At 30.4% G+C, this 20929-nt stretch overlaps 1 protein-coding gene across 5 annotated transcripts in view; it reads right to left on the reverse strand.

The window, feature by feature from the left end:
• LOC119609060 (galectin-4-like) overlaps nt 1–16942 on the reverse strand; it is a 31626-nt gene extending 14684 nt beyond the window's left edge. The window contains exons 1-2 of one of the 5 annotated variants that reach the window (XM_037963742.1): nt 16887–16942; nt 12366–12630 (exon numbers count right to left, since the gene is read on the reverse strand). In XM_037963742.1, the coding sequence (XP_037819670.1) occupies nt 12366–12452 (87 nt within the window). In that variant the 5' untranslated portion in view covers nt 12453–12630; nt 16887–16942. Of the gene's footprint in view, nt 1–2564; nt 3916–9057; nt 9773–10530; nt 10747–12365; nt 12713–16886 lie in introns of those variants that run through there. The other 4 variants (XM_037963740.1, XM_037963739.1, XM_037963743.1 and 1 more) reach the window with 4 other exon arrangements.
• Between the last annotated feature and the right edge of the window lie 3987 nt (nt 16943–20929).

The raw sequence follows: 20929 nt of genomic DNA on the forward strand, positions 1-20929 counted from the left end.
AGTCTATAGTCTAGTCTATAGTCTAGTCTATAGTCTAGTCTATAGTCTAGTCTATAGTCTAGTCTATAGTCTAGTCTATAGTCTAGTCTATAGTCTAGTCTATAGTCTAGTCTATAGTCTAGTCTATAGTCTAGTCTATAGTCTAGTCTATAGTCTAGTCTATAGTCTAGTCTATAGTCTAGTCTATAGTCTAGTATATAGTCTAGTCTAGTCTATAGTCTAGTCTAGTCTATAGTCTAGTCTATAGTCTAGTCTATAGTCTAGTCTATAGTCTAGTAGTAGTCTATAGTCTAGTCTATAGTCTAGTCTATAGTCTAGTCTATAGTCTAGTCTAGTCTAGTCTAGTCTATAGTCTAGTCTATAGTCTAGTCTATAGTCTAGTCTATAGTCAAGTCTATAGTCTAGTCTATAGTCTGGTCTATAGTCTGGTCTATAGTCTAGTCCATAATCTAGTCTATAGTCTAGTCTAGAGTCTAGTCTAGAGTCTAGTCTATAGTCTAGTCTAGAGTCTAGTCTATAGTCTAGTCTAGAGTCTAGTCTATAGTCTAGTCTATAGTCTAGTCTATAGTCTAGTCTATAGTCTAGTCTATAGTCTAGTCTATAGTCTAGTCTATAGTCTAGTCTATAGTCTAGTCTATAGTCTAGTCTATAGTCTAGTCTATAGTCTAGTCTATAGTCTAGTCTATAGTCTAGTCTATAGTCTAGTCTATAGTCTAGTCTATAGTCTAGTCTATAGTCTAGTCTATAGTCTAGTCTATAGTCTAGTCTATAGTCTAGTCTATAGTCTAGTCTATAGTCTAGTCTATAGTCTAGTCTATAGTCTAGTCTATAGTCTAGTCTATAGTCTAGTCTATAGTCTAGTCTATAGTCTAGTCTATAGTCTAGTCTATAGTCTAGTCTATAGTCTAGTCTATAGTCTAGTCTATAGTCTAGTCTATAGTCTAGTCTATAGTCTAGTCTATAGTCTAGTCTATAGTCTAGTCTATAGTCTAGTCTATAGTCTAGTCTATAGTCTAGTCTATAGTCTAGTCTATAGTCTAGTCTATAGTCTAGTCTATAGTCTAGTCTATAGTCTAGTCTATAGTCTAGTCTATAGTCTAGTCTATAGTCTAGTCTATAGTCTAGTCTATAGTCTAGTCTATAGTCTAGTCTATAGTCTAGTCTATAGTCTAGTCTATAGTCTAGTCTATAGTCTAGTCTATAGTCTAGTCTATAGTCTAGTCTATAGTCTAGTCTATAGTCTAGTCTATAGTCTAGTCTATAGTCTAGTCTATAGTCTAGTCTATAGTCTAGTCTATAGTCTAGTCTATAGTCTAGTCTATAGTCTAGTCTATAGTCTAGTCTATAGTCTAGTCTATAGTCTAGTCTATAGTCTAGTCTATAGTCTAGTCTATAGTCTAGTCTATAGTCTAGTCTATAGTCTAGTCTATAGTCTAGTCTATAGTCTAGTCTATAGTCTAGTCTATAGTCTAGTCTATAGTCTAGTCTATAGTCTAGTCTATAGTCTAGTCTATAGTCTAGTCTATAGTCTAGTCTATAGTCTAGTCTATAGTCTAGTCTATAGTCTAGTCTATAGTCTAGTCTATAGTCTAGTCTATAGTATAGTCTATAGTCTAGTCTATAGTCTGGTCTATAGTCTAGTCTATAGTCTAGTTTATAGTCTAGTCTATAGTCTAGTCTATAATCTAGTCTATAGTCTAGTCTATTGTCTAGTCTATAGTCTAGTCTATAGTCTAGTCTATAGTCTAGTCTATTGTCTAGTCTATAGTCTAGTCTATAGTCTAGTCTATAGTCTAGTCTATAGTCTAGTCTATAGTCTAGTCTATAGTCTAGTCTATAGTCTAGTCTATAGTCTAGTCTATAGTCTAGTCTATAGTCTAGTCTATAGTCTAGTCTATAGTCTAGTCCAGTCTATAGTCTAGTCCAGTCTATAGTCTAGTCTTTAGTCTAGTCTATAGTCTAGTCTATAGTCTAGTCTATAGTTTAGTCTATAGTCTAGTCTATAGTCTAGTCTATAGTCTAGTCTATAGTCTAGTCTATAGTCTAGTCTATAGTCTAGTCTATAGTCTAGTCTATAGTCTAGTCTATAGTCTAGTCTATAGTCTAGTCTATAGTCTAGTCTATAGTCTAGTCTATAGTCTAGTCTATAGTCTAGTCTATAGTCTAGTCTATAGTCTAGTCTATAGTCTAGTCTATAGTCTAGTCTATAGTCTAGTCTATAGTCTAGTCCAGTCTATAGTCTAGTCCAGTCTATAGTCTAGTCTTTAGTCTAGTCTATAGTCTAGTCTATAGTCTAGTCTATAGTTTAGTCTATAGTCTAGTCTATAGTCTAGTCTATAGTCTAGTCTATAGTCTAGTCTATAGTCTAGTCTATAGTCTAGTCTATAGTCTAGTCTATAGTCTAGTCTATAGTCTAGTCTATAGTCTAGTCTATAGTCTAGTATATAGTCTAGTCTATAGTCTAGTCTATAGTCTAGTCTATAGTCTCGTCTATAGCCTAGTCTATAGGCTAGCAATCACACTGTTACTTCTTGCGTTTACTGTGGAGACATTTGAAAACTCACCTCATTATTACCAGCCTTTTGATTTGATCTACAACAGCAAAAGGCTTTACGCAGTATATCACGAAAACTCAAAACACTCATGTATTTGCAAAACAAACAAAAAAAATTAATTTAAACTAAATATTGTTTGTTAAATTCAGGCAGGTGAGTTAATGTTTTTCGTAGTGTTGTTTCTGTTTTTACTTGGGTGGTGGATGACGATTATTGTTTTTGTTTCAAAGCCGATTATAAAATTAGTCCGAAAACGTTAAAACACTTTTTTTTGTGACAAAAACAAAAGTTAATTTTGTATCGAATAAGGTCGCGTTCGAATGACACACTTACAAATACGAATTTGTAACTACAACAACAAAGTTGAAGAACGTTCAGCAGTATGTGGCGTATGAGCAATTTTAATATCAAATAAATAAAAAATAGTGCGAGCGTAAAAATACTGATTTATATATTTTCTTAAATTCTGTTTGATTTGTTTATTTTGTTTTTAGTTTCTTATTTTAGTTGTTTTATAACGAAGACTTTTTGAACTTGTTTAATGTATTTTATTTTTTTGTTTGTTTTTGTATAGGAGAAAAGTATAGAGGAATTTTTTGTTCTATACAAGTATAAAATAATGTTTATTTTGGAGGCAGTTGATTTTTTGTTTTCTTATTTGTTATTGCTAAACAATGTAAATTTTACAGTACGTGCACAAAAATTTAATAATTTTATATTTCTTTTCAGTTGTTTTGTTAAGTTTATTTATTTAACAGAATTATTCTAAGGTGAATCATTCAAAATATTTTTTTTTTAAATATTAATATTTTAAATTTAACTGAGCATTGAATTTTTTTATTTGTTTAAGGAGATTCTTTAGTGAATATTTTTGTTTTTTTTTGCACACATATAAAATTACAAAAGCAAAGTCATTAAATCACAGTTTATCTTGTTTTGTTCTATAATAAAAAAATCGATTTACAAATTTTATACTACAACCATGAGGAATATTTATTTCTTATTTATTTTTATCTTTTAGTTGTATTTTCTCTTGTTTCGTGCCTTTTAATTTTTTTGGATTTTTGTTGAAATTCTTTAAAATTCATTTGTTTATAATATTGTTTATTATAATTTTTCAATGTTTTAGTATTATTTAGTTTATGGCCGCTGTTGCGATAAACAAATGTTGTCATTTCCTTAAGTGTTTATTAACAAATAAAAGTGTTAATATAAAACGATAAAAACGAATGTTTTAAAATAAATAATATTTTATGAATTAGCGTTTTTGTGCAGTAGTTTCTTTGAAATTTTAATTTATTTTTATTTATTTTCAATTTAGTATTGAATGTGTATCGTTGCAATAAAACGCGACTAGACTGAGTAGAGTAAAATGGTGATTATTGTTTGGAACCAAACAAACAAAAAACAAAAACAACATTAAAAAAGCTTTTAATAATATGTACACTTACTTCACCACTAGCGTGTTAATAAAATTAACTCAAAAAGCTTTTAACTCAAAAAAGCTTTTTTTTCACACAAATAGAGACCGGGTGGTAGCCAGGCATGGAAAATTTTAATTTTGAAATTGTATTAAATGTTTCCGAATATAGTACTATTTAAGTTAAAAAGTACTAAATTACATTTCTAAGAGCTTTGAGTAGTCTTTAAACTTGCATATTGACTAGTAAATGAACTAACCAATTGACTGGTCTATGGATGGACTATGGACAACTCTATTAACTAGTCTGTTGCATTTCAGTGGACTAGCCTCTTGTCTAGTCTATTAACTAGTCTATTGACTAGTTTATTGACTATACTATTCTAGTGTATTGACTAGTACATTAACTAGTCTATATTTACTATACTATTAGCTTGTATGTGGTTTAGTCTATTAGTCTGTTAACTATGGGACTAATCTATTGACTAGTCTGTGGATTATCCCATAGATTAATCTATTGAATAGCCTATGATCTCGTCTATTGGCTAATCCATGGACTTGACTATAGATTTGCCTATTGACAAGTATGTGGACTAACTAAAAATGAACTAGCCTATTGACTAGTCTAAAGACTATACAATTGATTAGTCTACTGACTAGTTTATTGTCTAGTCTATAGATCAGTCTATTGACATACCACTATTGACTAGTCTAAGACTCCTCTTTTGGCTAATCGATTAACTAGCATACTGATTAGTCTATGTACCAGTCTATTAACAATTCTATTATTAGCAAAGTTTAGAAAAAGTACTTATTACGTCAGGGGGTATTGTGGTATTTTTCGATGTCAAAAAGTACAATAGTAGTAAATTTTCCATGCCTGACCAGTGGTGGTTGTTAAAGAGTACAAATAACTTTAAATTGAGCTTTTAATCTCATAGTTGATTTTTTCTTTAATTTTTTTGCATAAACAAAATCAACAAGTTTGGCTATATACGACAGTTATGCACACTAATTTGCAATTTTGTAAAATATTCGCAATTGATGTCTGAAGGTGTGATTCATGATTTATGCCCGCCTAATATTTAGGGTCAACAATTTATACAAACTTTTTTTATCAAATGTTTACTCCAAGAGGTCATAACATAAAATTCCTATTTTTTTAATCGGTACTTCAAACATGCGCCATATTAAAGTCCTTCATATCGACTGTTCTTTTATTTGTAATACAACTTAAAACTTGAAGTTATAGGGGGCTATGCCGATTGTCCCAATATGGTTAATGAAATATGTTTAATTGATTTTTGGAAGCTCCTATATAAGGAACTATGGTCAATTATTTACATATACAGGTCCATACTATGGACTCCATAGTCGGTAATACGATTTTTACTGCTTTTAGATTTACAAACATATATAAGCAAAATTTTGTGATAATACCGATATTCAGCTAAACCTAATATTTTAACATTAGATTCACTTTTGGTCATGTAGATTTACTAAGAAAGATCTAAATGACCAATATTTAGGAAATCTCCTAAACTAAAACAGTTACAACAAATATATTGCACTTATCATTGTTTATTTTAAAAAAATGTGGTCAGGTGCCTGATACTTTTTTAAAATTCGGTTCTTTTTATAATTAAAAGGGTAAAAATTGTAGTTTGGTACTTTTTTTTTTGACCTCATGTATATTTTTAACCAGTGAACGTAGAAGAAAACTTATATCACATTCTAACCTTTTTGAAAAATTTCGAATATAAGTTTGGTACTTTTGGGAAAATCAGACGTTTAAGATTTAAAATCGTACTTATTTTCGGTACTTTTTTATAAAATTTAGTTTTCGCTAGAGAGAGAGAGAGAAAAAGTACCAAAAAACGCTTAAAAAGGCGAATTTTAAATTTGCTCAAACACATTTTGATCAAATTTTGCAAATTGGCAGATTAAGTGTGCTTATTGCAACTCGGATACCAAAACCTTTTGTAATATTGAACCTAGAAACATAAAACTAAATACACAACCTTTAGATTATATTAAAACCTATAAAAGAAACCTGAAAACCTGTACTATTACTTATTGGTACTTTTCGGTTCTTCGAATGGCACTTTCTGAATTATCTATTATATTGAACCAAGGCATATGATTTCTTTCATAAAATGGATTAAATGAGAATCTAAAAGAACATTTTTCATTTAATTTCGGTTTAATTTTACTTTGGTATAGGGATCGAAGATCCAGGATAAGTTAGTTAACTATAAATAAATCTTTTCCGAAAGTATATACATTTGTATGATGACTATATGGAAATTTTAACCGATTCGAATGGAAATACTGTTGTTTATGAAAAAACTTATCAGGAATGAGAAAAAACTATATTTAGGGAATAATCAGTCCTTAAAAATAGTTTTTGAACTTAAATAAGGAACTCCTCGAAGGATTGCATTAAAAATTTGAACATATCAGGTGTCTTCGGAAAATTTAATTAAACAAACATTCAGAAAGACGGACATTTAAATAAATTAACTAAAAAAAACGGGGTTTGCGTAGTCGGTCATCACTAATCCTATTTCGATGCCTATAAGGAATCAGATAATGTATGCATGTGTACCTTATTAGGTTTTATTCAAAAAAGTACAATAATAAGCGATTTTCCATGCCTGGTGTAGGGTATAAAAATTAGGATTCTATAGTTGAAACGAAAATTCGACTTTTTGATTTTATGAAAAGTCGATTTTTCGACTTCTTTCATTTAATTAAAAGTCGACTTTTAGACTTTTCGACTATAAGTATTTTATAAATAGTCGACTTTTCGACTTTTTTCGACATTTTCCGATTTTTTTCGACTTTGTGACTATTTTCGACTTTGTGACTATTTCGACTTCTTTCGACTTTTTTCGACTATTTTTTGACTGTTTTCGGGGTTTTCCGACTATTTTAGAGTTTTTGACTTTTTTTCCACTTTTTTTAAAATTTTCGACTATTTTTGAACTTTTTCTACAATTTTGGAGTTTCGACTTTTTCCGATTTTTTCGACTTTCGACTTTTTTTCGACTTTTTACGACTCTTTTTTCGACTTTTTACGACTTTTCGACTTTTTTCGACTTCTTCGACTTTTTTCGACTTTATTCGACTTTTCGACTTTCAGACTTTTCGACTTTCAGACTTTTCGACTTTCAGACTTTTCGACTTTCACACTTTTCGACTTTCAGACTTTTCGACTTTTATTAACAAAGTCGACTTTTTTCACAGACGATAGTCGAGCTATCGACTTTTTTGGAACAAAATAGTCGACTTCGACTTTTTCCGACAAAAAGTCGATTGTTCGATTATTCGAAAGTCGATTTATAGCAGCGGTTCCCACCGATTTTTACTTCGCGGACCCCTTGAAGAACTTATTTAATTTCGCGGACCCCCATACATATTTTGATATTCTATTGTTCTAAATAATTGTCCATCCGAAAATTGACCTAGTCCATTAATCCCTAGGTCTAATAAATGTAGAGATGTCATATCTATAAAATATTCCCGTACATTGAGAATATATAATATTTCAGATAGGTTTTCAATTGCATGTTTTGAAGATAGAATGAATTCTTTGTTGATATGTTTCATGATGTTTCATTTTATGATCGTGAGATCTTTCATGTTCATTTTTCTTCAAGGTAGCTAAAAGGTTTCTTTATCAAATATTGTCACATGTGCTTAAGGAGTCACGTTTCAAAATTTGTTGCGATTGCAAAGGGTGAACTGAGTAAGTGAGCTAAGTTTTCGGGAAAATAATATAAGAAAGTTGGACTTCTTCTATGTTGTTGCGGAATGCGTTATCCGCATAATATATGATTTGAACTCTTTGTTAAAGTACTGTGAATTTTGAACTTAAATTTGAATTTTAAAATACCAACAAATTATTTACTTCATGGTTTTTGGCTACATATTTACGCGAAACGCTATGGATTTTCTGATGTTAATTTAATAACATGTATTGGTCGACAAAATCAAGTTAAAATCTGTGTATCACGTCGTATTGGAATATTTATAAAGAGATGCATAAAGAGTCACCTCTGTTTTGAAAATATATAATTTTAGTCCCTTCAAACGAGAACACTTTTGCTTACAATTTGATAAACTTAAATCTGTAATGAGCTTGTCTTTGAATTGAACTTCATACTCCGGAATACCAGTATCCCTAATTTAATTGTAAGGCAGAGTATTATTTGTCTGAAATAAAAACCATTATTTCAGTACATATACAGGAAATAAAATTACAAATCACGCAATACTTTACTTTATAAAAGTTATACAATAAATTTGTAGGGCCTAGCTTCTTCCTGATAAACAACCGAAAAAATAAAATTCAAAAAGTCACCAAAAAATTTGGGATTATTGCACAAAAATTGGAGATATTTGTACATACATATAAAAGAATATTGTCTATTCATGTTTTTTTCGTTCGTCTTCGCGGACCCCCTAGGATTTTACTACGGACCACTAGGGGTCCGCGGACCCCCATTTGGGAACCGTTGATTTATAGAACCCTAATAAAAATATGTTGAATGATACTTATTACAATAAAAAACGTATCCACCCCTGATTAAAAGCAATTTAAAGAGCGCATATAATCAAGTTTAACCCAACATGAGAGAGGAATTTAACAGCAATAGCAAACAAAAAGCTTAACAGCTGTTTAATATAAAAACAAACTAACATTAAACAAACAGCTGTTAGAGATTTAACATAAGGCTGGTGTTTACTAAAGCTTTATTAATCTACTACTAAAATTTAGTAAAATGCTAAAAACAAAATGAAATGTCAAAGAATATGAAAAATATAAAAAAGTAAAACATATACTAAAGATAACGAAAGAAAAACAAACAAGAAGAAAAAAAAAACAGAAAACAAGAGAAAAAACAACTACAACAATTAAATTTTTTCATAAAAGATAGATTATTACGAACTGTAAAAACAAATAAAAAAAATAAGCAACGTAATATTTTTTTTAGGAAAAACCGATAGCAAGTTGAAAACCTATGACAACTTATAATAGTATAATGATTGACAGATAAATAGATAGATTTAGCTTACTTCATATTCAGCTTCTACGCCATTAATAATTTCTATGTCATCCTCAAAGTAGTTTTCACGAAAATTCGTATTGATTCTTTCAGCTTCTAAGAAATTTTCCACCGAACCGTGTGGTGTTTTCGCCGCAAAAGAGTCAATGACTTCAAATGCCTCCGCCGATGCTTCTATAGCTGCAAAATCAATTCCACTTCGATTAGATTTATACATTTTTCTTGTCAACAGCAGTGGCTCTTGTTGCAGATGATGATGATGATGATTGTCTTGGTCTTGTAATTTGGCACTATTAACTGTATTGCGATAATAATTTTCGCGAAAATCACAACAATATTTATAGAATAATTTCAAACGTTCTTTGTATTTTAGATACTTTATTGTTTGTGTAAAATTATAATTACACCGTCTGTAGGCATTTGAAAAGACGTAGAGATCATTCAATGCACTGCACACACAATAAACTAAAGCGGCCATAGTGAGTGAGACCTGGCCAGAGCTCGAGAGAAATCCAGTAATTCAATTGCTTTTTTTTTCTGCTTGGGTAGTTACGTTTTTGTATGTAGTTGTTGTTAATGTTTCTTTCGTTTCCTAACCCCCCTTTCCAATACTTTTATTTATTTTTTCTCATTTATTTAAACACTCTCCATTAAATCACTCACTTGCTCAATTTTTTATCGGATTTTACTTTTCAATTCTATTCTTTTTTTCTTACGTCTTTCTGCTGTTAATGCGACGATAATAAGTTGTATCAAGTTGTAATGCATTGTCGCACAGTGGGTTTAAATATAAACATTTCCTAGAAAATAGATTAACTTAAAACTTTTTACTATAGATACATATTTAATCTTTCCGAAAAGTGCCTTCAAGCACAATCTACCAAATATTTATCAGTTCAAGGGGACAGATTAAGACCTTATTTTAAAGTGATAGGACTTTCAGAAGAACTAACAAATATTATAAAAAACGTCTTCACGTCTCAAAAATATGTCTTCACGCTGCTATCACGTATCAAATATGACCAAAAAAGGTTTATTTATAGTTGAGAACACGATATCTAAAAATTCTTTAGAATTTCTTTGGGTCAATGGCTTTCGACAAATCTTGTTGGCCTGTGTAAACGATCACTTTGCCACCAAGATATAGGTACTTATTTATTACATTTATGGGGATTTTGTACTATAGGAGCACGAACATGTTGGTAATTTGCGGAAGAGAACCTTTTCAGTCACTTTCTAAAGAAGACCTTGTATAGAGACTAGAATCAGCTTTAAGACCACCATACTATTCAAGTTTAGAGAATATTAGAAAAACAAAGTTTGACTACATTAATGTCTGATCCGACCTACTGTGCGACAATTTCATGCAACCAAAACAAAAATATATCTTAACCCTTAACACTTATTACATTTCGCGGTGGATGATATAGTTTGTGGATTATATATTCGACTCTCTTTAAATATTTGTGCAATTATTTTTTACCTTGTTTTTTTATTTTAATTCATAACAAGTAAAATTTCACAATTTTTTTACATTGTTTACATCACATTCACTTTGTACCACGAAATGACAACATTCGGTTTTATTTACAATTTGTGCACATGTTTCAAATTCTATACGATTGTCATTACAATTTGACATTTCGATATCATTGTATTAGCGCTTGCGTTTAACCCGTGCCGCAGTATTCGTTTTACTGAAGTGTGTTGAATTTTTCATTTCTCTTGTCCATATATATTTTTTGTTTGGTCTATTTTTGGTTTTGTGTTTTTGTTTTGCCGGCTATTAATGTTTATATGAGTCGTATCTGTGCGTTTGATATTTCTAATTATCTGCTGAATAATATATTGATAGCTTTATATTGTACTTGTATTAGAATTTGTTTAAATTAACACTTATATGTACACTTATGTCTACATTAGTATTAATGTAATACAATTTTATAACGGTTATCAGATTTGAAATTTTAAACGAAAGTTTTGAAATTGATAAAATATTATTGCTGTATTGAAAATCTATATCTAATCTATCTATCTATCTATCTATCTATCTATCTATCTATCTATCTATCTATCTATATCTATCATCTATCTAGCTAGCTATCTAGCTATCGAGCGAGCGCGCGAGCTAGCGAGGGAGCGAGCGAGAGCGAGCGAGCGAGCGAGCGAGAGAGAGCGAGCGAGCGAGAGAGCGAGCGAGCGAGCGAGCGAGAGAGCGAGCGAGCGAGCGAGCGAGCGAGCGAGCGAGAGCGAGCGGGAGCGAGCTAGCGAGCGAGCGAGCGAGCGAGCGAGCGAGCGAGCGAGCAGCGAGCGAGCGAGCGAGCGAGGAGCAGCGAGCAGCGAGCGAGCGAGCGAGAGCGATCTATATCTTCTATATATCTATTATAATCTATCTATCATATATCTATCTAGCTATCTATCTATCTATCTATCTATCTATCTATCTATCTATCTATCTATCTATCATCTATCTATCTATCTATCTATCTATCTATCTATCTATCTATCTATCTATCCTATCTATCTATCTTATATCTATCTATCTATCTATCATATCTATCTATCTATCTATCTATCTATCTATAATCAATCAATGCAATGTCTGTCTGTCTGTCTGTATGTCTGTCTGTCTGTCTGTCTGTCTGTCTGTCTGGTCTGTCCTGTCTGTCTGTATGTATGTATGTCTGTCTGTCTGTCTGTCTGTCTGTCTGTCTGTCTGTCTGTCTGTCTGTCTGTCTGTCTGTCTGTCTGCCTGTCTATCTGTCTGCCTGCCTGATCAATATGCTAAGAATAAGCAAAATTTCGAATCATAAATATTATTCACTACTCTTATCTACTCCGATGACATCAAAAGTACATCAATACTATTAATAATTTTATGTCTTATCATTATCAATAAAAAAGTAATTACTTAATACATATTCCTATATGAATTAGTTTTTTATTTCATATTTTATTAAGTGCGGTTCGTTCCACATATGTACATTGAACATACTAGACAGTATCAAAATAACGATGAATCACAATTAATAGTGAGAATAATTGATGAAAGATAAACATTATAAACCTTGACTTTTATGGATTTACAAGTTCTTTGAAAATGTTTGCCGATTTTACAATGTATAAACTTCAAAATCGAGGGACTTTAAAGGGTGCAAAATGATCAATCATATTACAGATATGAAAGAAATACATATAGTTATTTTTATTTAATATTCAATATTTTGGGTTTATTTTAATGAAATATAATTTTAATATGATTTTATTTATATTTTATATTTTAAAAACTATACATACAAATATTTATAAAAATCTTACCTCATTTCCTTTGCCATAGTATTCATCATCACTGCTTAAATCTCCAGGAATGCGCTGGAATTTATGATCTTTCGAGCAGCAAGGCATATTTTGTATTCAACAAAGCAATTGAAACACTAATATGGAAATTTAGAATTTTTCAATAATAAAATAACGTTTATGAAATCAAATGTTAATGTTATTCCACTTTAATTACTTTTTACACAAGTTAGTTTTGTCCATTTTTTTATTATTATTTTTTTTAAATTTGTTTATAACGTCTACACTTTTTAAATGATAAGAAATAAGTATTAATTTGAATTGTTCTCAGTTTGTTTTAGATTTTTCTTCTTAGCGCTTTGATTGAAGTAAATATGTATTCTTTATTTGCTAGACTGTGAGTTGCCCTAATACACACCTATATATTTTTATCGCAATATAACTTTGTTATTTTTATCAAAACGTTGTTGATTTTTGCTATTGAAACTATTAAATTGAAACCACAAAATATGTGTAAATACATTAAACAATCGATATTTTTTAAAGTCAATTTTGAACTACAAAAAATTTTAACTGTAGGAACTATTTTCTCCATTATGTGAAATTTTATCATGGTCCAACTGATGTTATATTATCGATTCTTATAAATAAACACACCATCAAGTTATGTTAGACTATAGACTACATTATAGACTAGACTATGGACTAGACTATAGACTACATTATAGGCTAGACTATAGACGACTATAGAATAGACTATAGACTAGACTATAGACTAGACTATAGACTAGACTATAGACTAGACTATAGACAAGACTATAAACTAGACTATAAACTAGACTATAGACTAGACTATAGACTAGACCATAGACTAGACTATAGACTAGACCATAGACTAGACCATAGACTAGACTATAGACTAGACTATAGATTAGACTATAGACTAGACTTTAGACTATACTATAGACTAGACTATAGACTAGACTATAGACTAGACTATAGACTAGACTATAGACTTGGCTATAGACTAGACTATAGACTAGACTATAGACTAGACTATAGACTAGACTATAGACTAGACTATAGACTAGACTATAGACTAGACTATAGACTAGACCATAGACTAGACTATAGACTAGACTATAGACTAGATAGACTAGACTATAGACTAGACTATAGACTAGACTATAGACTAGACTATAGACTAGACTATAGACTAGACTATAGACTAGACTATAGACTAGAATATAGACTAGACTATAGACTAGACTATAGACTAGACAGACTAGACTAGACTATAGACTAGACTATAGACTAGACTATAGACTAGACTATAGACTAGACTATAGACTAGACTATAGACTAGACTATAGACTAGACTATAGACTAGACTATAGACTAGACTATAGACTAGACTATAGACTAGACTATAGACTAGACTATAGACTAGACTATAGACTAGACTATAGACTAGACTATAGACTAGACTATAGACTAGACTATAGACTAGATAGACTAGACTATAGACTAGACTATAGACTAGACTATAGACTAGACTATAGACTAGACTATAGACTAGACTATAGACTAGACTATAGACTAGACTATAGACTAGACTATAGACTAGACTATAGACTCTATAGACTAGACTATAGACTAGGCTATAGACTAGACTATAGACTAGACTATAGACTAGACTATAGACTAGACTTTAGACTAGACTATAGACTAGACTATAGACTAGACTATAGACTAGACTATAGACTAGACTATAGACTAGACTATAGACTAGACTATAGACTAGACTATAGACTAGACTATAGACTAGACTATAGACTAGACTATAGACTAGACTATAGACTAGACTATAGACTAGACTATAGACTAGACTATAGACTAGACTATAGACTAGACTATAGACTAGACTATAGACTAGACTATAGACTAGACTATAGACTAGACTATAGACTAGACTATAGACTAGACTATAGACTAGACTATAGACTAGTCTATAGACTAGACTATAGACTAGACTATAGACTAGACTATAGACTAGACTATAGACTAGACTATAGACTAGACTATAGACTAGACTATAGACTAGACTATAGACTAGACTATAGACTAGACTATAGACTAGACTATAGACAAGACTATAGACTAGACTATAGACTAGACTATAGACTAGACTATAGACTAGACTATAGACTAGACTATAGACTAGACTATAGACTAGACTATAGACTAGACTATAGACTAGACTATAGACTAGACTATAGACTAGACTATAGACTAGACTATAGACTAGACTATAGACTAGACTATAGACTAGACTATAGACTAGACTATAGACTAGACTATAGACTAGACTATAGACTAGACTATAGACTAGACTATAGACTAGACTATAGACTAGACTATAGACTAGACTATAGACTAGACTATAGACTAGACTATAGACTAGACTATAGACTAGACTATAGACTAGACTATAGACTAGACTATAGACTAGACTATAGACTAGACTATAGACTAGACTATAGACTAGACTATAGACTAGACTATAGACTAGACTATAGACTAGACTATAGACTAGACTATAGACTATACTATAGACTAGACTATAGACTATAGACTAGACTATAGACTAGACTATAGACTAGACTATAGACTAGACTATAGACTAGACTATAGACTAGACTATAGACTAGACTATAGACTAGACTATAGACTAGACTATAGACTAGACTATAGACTAGACTATAGACTAGACTATAGACTAGACTATAGACTAGACTATAGACTAGACTATAGACTAGACTAGACTAGACTATAGACTAGACTATAGACTAGACTAGACTATAGACTAGACTATAGACTAGACTATAGACTAGACTAGACTAAAGACTAGACTATAGACTAGACTATAGACTAGACTATAGACTAGACTATAGACTAGACTATAGACTAGACTATAGACTAGACTATAGACTAGACTATAGACTAGACTATAGACTAGACTATAGACTAGACTATAGACTAGACTATAGACTAGACTATAGACTAGACTATAGACTAGACTATAGACTAGACTATAGACTAGACTATAGACTAGACTATAGACTAGACTATAGACTAGACTATAGACTAGACTATAGACTAGACTATAGACTAGACTATAGACTAGACTATAGACTAGACTATAGACTAGACTATAGACTAGACTATAGACTAGACTATAGACTAGACTATAGACTAGACTATAGACTAGACTATAGACTAGACTATAGACTAGACTATAGACTAGACTATAGACTAGACTATAGACTAGACTATAGACTAGACTATAGACTAGACTATAGACTAGACTATAGACTAGACTATAGACTAGACTATAGACTATAGACTAGACTATAGACTAGACTATAGACTAGACTATAGACTAGACTATAGACTAGACTATAGACTAGACTATAGACTAGACTATAGACTAGACTATAGACTAGACTATAGACTAGACTATAGACTAGACTATAGACTAGACTATAGACTAGACTATAGACTAGACTATAGACTAGACTATAGACTAGACTATAGACTAGACTATAGACTAGACTATAGACTAGACTATAGACTAGACTATAGACTAGACTATAGACTAGACTATAGACTAGACTATAGACTAGACTATACCTAGACGACAGTATTAACCAGACTATAGACTTGACTTCTATTTGGACTGCCCATCAAAAGTTTATAAGTTAGAAAAAGTACCGAAAATATCAGCCCAAATCTGCGCATTTATTTAGAACTTTTTGTTAACTCTTGTGGAAAAACTAAAAAAACACAAATTTGCACTTAATTACAAGTTCAGAGCCATGCGGATCGGGATAATTTGATACAATTTAACATAATTTGTTTTGGCTTTAAATAAATTTATATGATTTTGAACAATAAACCGTTTATTTCACTTGACAGACAATAATTTAATAAACTAAATTTTCAAATTAGCCACCTTATGGATTTAAAAATTTTGTTTAAAATTATTTTTAAACTTTTTGCACTTTATATAGAATGATTTTAATCAGATCCGTAGCATAAAAAACAATGGATGTTTATATAAACTTTTTTGTATTATACCGGCGAAAATTCAATATAAATTGACTTATTATTTTTGGTTTAAAAAATATATTAAAAAGTTTATTCTCCTTCTCATAGATACGCTTCTCTAATATTTTATTTGCATTAAAATCTTTTTTTAACACTTTTATTATGAAAACGTTTTTACTAAGTAAACATTTTAACCATTATGTTAAATAAACATCAGTACATTAACTTTTGAAAAAAAACACCATTTAAATTATTTATGTTTAATATTGATCATGTTTTTTTTTTTTATTCTTCTACACATTTAAAAATTCTTTATATTTAATTAATAAGATGAAAAATAATTTGTTTATAAATTTTTGCAAGGTCAATTTTATGTTTTCTTTTAATTTATTTCTATTATTTATTATAATTTATTTTTTTTTTTATTTTTACTTTTGCTTTTTTTCACTTTCCCCAAAACACACAAAACATTTGTTCACTCTACACAGTTTGCTTCTATACTGCGTGATAATGTTTCTGTTCATATTTTTCTTGGAGACACGTCAAAACGTTTTGTTTTGCACGATCACTGAAATCATAGAGAAAAAAACTCATTGTGGGGGAAATGTGTTGGCACTTAATCGTTCATTGTTTCGGTTGCAATTTATGTAGAAACTACGCATAGAGAGAAAAAAATATGTTTATGATAATGAGAGGTAAAATGCAAATTGGTTCCACTCTCTCACTAGTTGTTAGTGTAAGCTATGATATTTTAGATATGAATGAATATTTTAAATAACAGTTAATTGATCATAATTAATCGATCCTGTTCTGGTTAATTTACCAAGTGGATCAAGGTCGGTGAATTATTTATATATTATAATATTACACAAATTTAATCTGATCCATCTAGTAGAAGATGTCTGGAGCCGAATTACCGCATACGGGTTCGAATTAGCGTTCGAAACGAAAACTCTTTTCGGTATCGAAATTAGCCAAAAATGTTTTAGATTTCTTGTTCAATATCGAATGTCATCATCTAAAAAAGAAAAATTACGATCAATTTTGGTGGATCACGTTTACCGCCCCTGCTTTACTCAATAATAGAACTTAAAACGAAACAAAGAATTTAAGAAAATAAAATAACAGAAGATAAAGATTTTCCGAAATATCTAACATACAGGTAAGCTATTGGATTTGAGTCCATAAAAACCAAATATACTACAACATTAACCATTTTTTGTAATTCTGATAGTGACAATTACACAGGCCAACAAAACTTAAAAATATCTAAACCCAGAGACCATTATCCATTACATATAGTTTTCCATGAAGTTTGGAAAAACCCGTTTTTGACCATATATGAGACGCCATAACAGCGTGAATATACATTTATTTAAAAAATCTGTCATGTCATCTGAAAGTTGAATCTGTCGACATGGCAAAAACAGGGATTTTTCAAACTTAATAATAAATATCTGACAAACCTGATGTGATGAATAAATTCGGATTGAACGCTACTTTAGTAAATTATACTTTGGTCTCTGGGTTAAAAATTTGTATGCCTGTTATATATAATATGTATAACGTATCACCATTTTCCCTTCAAATGTGTTATTTACCTTTGTTGTTGTGATTTTGATTCATTATTGACTTATGGATCCAACAAATAATAACAACAGTAACAAATACATACATTTAAATGTTTTTCGTACCTATACAATTGCAGAGACGTTGCAAATATCCACCACTATTCGCAATATTCCATAATCAATAAAACTGTAAATTTATAGGTATAAAATGTTTTTTATTAAATTTTTTAGAATGAGAATTAAAATTCTACACTATTTTCTCAGGGATCATCAGAGGACTCTTTTGCCTAATATAAACATCAATGGGAGTTTTGTTTTAATAGCCGGTATTTAAATTGAAGTAATTTGTAAATGATAATCAATCGCTGTTTCTCATTTAAAGCCTTATTTAAGCCACTACCCGCGGATATTAGGTTTTTCATATTTCATTAAGCTAATAAATTGTTTCATATTTTTAATGAAGAAAACTTGATGAACGTATTTCATTAGCAGAATGAAATAATTTTGTTTATTTGAACGATACTAAGAACATATTATTGTTTCCAGGACGCATTACTTGTCCTAGTTTAGATTGAAGACCAATTTTTATTCGAAATTGTCAACATCGGAATTGGTTCTAGCATTGCTTAGTCGGTACTCATTCTATGAAACGGTTCTGCAACCGGAACTTTAATCAATGATTTTTATTTTAATTTTTCATACTCGTAGCCAGTTCCAGGGAAGCTTAAGAGGATATATGTACACATATAACATCAGTTCTGGAACTAGTTCTACTTCAGCGATTTTAGTTTGAAATTGTAGACCAAAGACTAGACTATAAAATAGACCAGACTGTAAATACGACTATATACTAAACTATAAACTAGACCATAGACTATACTATAGACCAGACTACATACTAGACTATAGACTAGACTATAGAATAGATTATAAAATAGATTATAGACTAGACTATAGACCAAACTATAGACTAGACTATAGACAACACTATATACTAAACTATAGAATAGACTATAGACTAGAAGAATTACAACATACTTGGTCCCGACTAAACTAGTACATTTAAATTGTTTATAGGCTAGAGTATAAAATTGACTATGTCTAGTCTAGTAACTAGTAACTAGACCAAAGACTAGACCATAAAATAGACCAGACTGTAAATACGACTATATACTAAACTATAGACTAGACCATAGACTATACTATAAACTATACTATAGACCAGACTACATACTAGACTATAGACTAGACTACAGTCTACAATAGATTATAAAATAGATTATAGACTAGAATACAGACTAAACTATAGACTAGACTATAGACCAAACTATAGAATAGACTATCGACTAGACTATAGTCTAGTCTATAGTTTATAGACTAGACTATAGAGTAAACTATAGAATAGACTATAGACTAGACTATAGTCTAGTCTATAGTCTAGTCTATAATCTAGTATATAGTCTAGTCTATAGACTAGAGATTAGACTATAGACTAGACTATAGACTAGACTATAGACTAGACTAGACTATAGACTAGACTATAGACTAGACTATAGACTAGACTATAGACTAGACTATAGACTAGACTATAGACTAGACTATAGACTAGACTATAGACTAGACTATAGACTAGACTATAGACTAGACTATAGACTAGACAATAGACTAGACAATAGACTAGACTATAGACTAGACTATAGACTAGACTATAGACTAGACTATAAACTAGACTATAGACTAGACTATAGACAAGACTTTAGACTAGATTATAGACTAGACTATAGACTAGATTATAGACTAGATTATAGACTAGATTATAGACTAGACTAGACTATAGACTAGATTATAGACTAGACTATAGACTAGACTATAATATAGACTATACTATAGACTAGACCATAGACTAGACTATAGACTCGACTAGAGATTAGACTATAGACTCGACTATAGATTAGACTATAGACTAGGAGATAGACTAGACTATAGACAATATTGTAGACCAGACTATAGATTATGGACCAGACTATAGTCTATATTATGGACAACGCTGGAGACCAGTTTTTAAATTTCTGATGGAAATTATACGTGATCACTGATTTTCGCTATTTTCTCAAATAGAGAAATATTTAAGGATCTAAATACAATTTTAGGTTTTTCATCTTATAGTTGATGGACAATATGACAGATTTTCCACATTTTCTTAATTGAAACGTTAGTTTTCCCATGACCCCTATATAAAAAGCTTAAACCATTTCTCTGTTTTTTTCACAGCATCTTAACATACTTACTTCATTTGGAAAACATGTTGCAAATAAACTCACTTATAACCATTAAGAGTAAAACAAAACATTTGGTCATATTGTTCAAATGTTATATCATTGCTAAATGTATAAACTCCATTTTTTGTAATATTTTTAATTAGTAATGTTTTAATAATTATAGTGCGTGCAATTTTTTTTTAATGTTTTTGGGTTTAAAACTTACATACAAATTTACATAAAACACACTTCTACTCATTATAAACAAACTTTTTGTTTGATCTTCGTTTTTCACTTGATTGTTTTGAATGAACGGCCAAGTTTTGTTTTAAAAACTACATTTTAATAATATTCAAGTAGTTGTTAATAAACTTTGAGAAATTGCAATTGAAATAAAGCTTTACATTTTTTGTAATTAGTCATTGTTTATAATATTGTATTGTTTGGTGTTTGTTATTATTATTTTTTAAAGATTTTAGTTGTTAAAGCTTTAAGTAAAAAGATTTGCTTTTGAAGGTGTTGGAAAAAATGAAACATTTGCTTGTATTTGGGAATATTTTTAATAATTTTCTGTTGAGATTTAGTTTAAACAATATATCTTGGGTTTGTATGCCTCATAATCCATATTCATATTCTGCCTGTTCTT

This window comes from Lucilia sericata, unplaced genomic scaffold (genome assembly GCF_015586225.1).
Source record: "Lucilia sericata isolate MDLA Ls3-8-SP2 unplaced genomic scaffold, ASM1558622v1 Contig000924F_arrow, whole genome shotgun sequence".
Lineage (NCBI taxonomy): Eukaryota > Metazoa > Arthropoda > Insecta > Diptera > Calliphoridae > Lucilia > Lucilia sericata.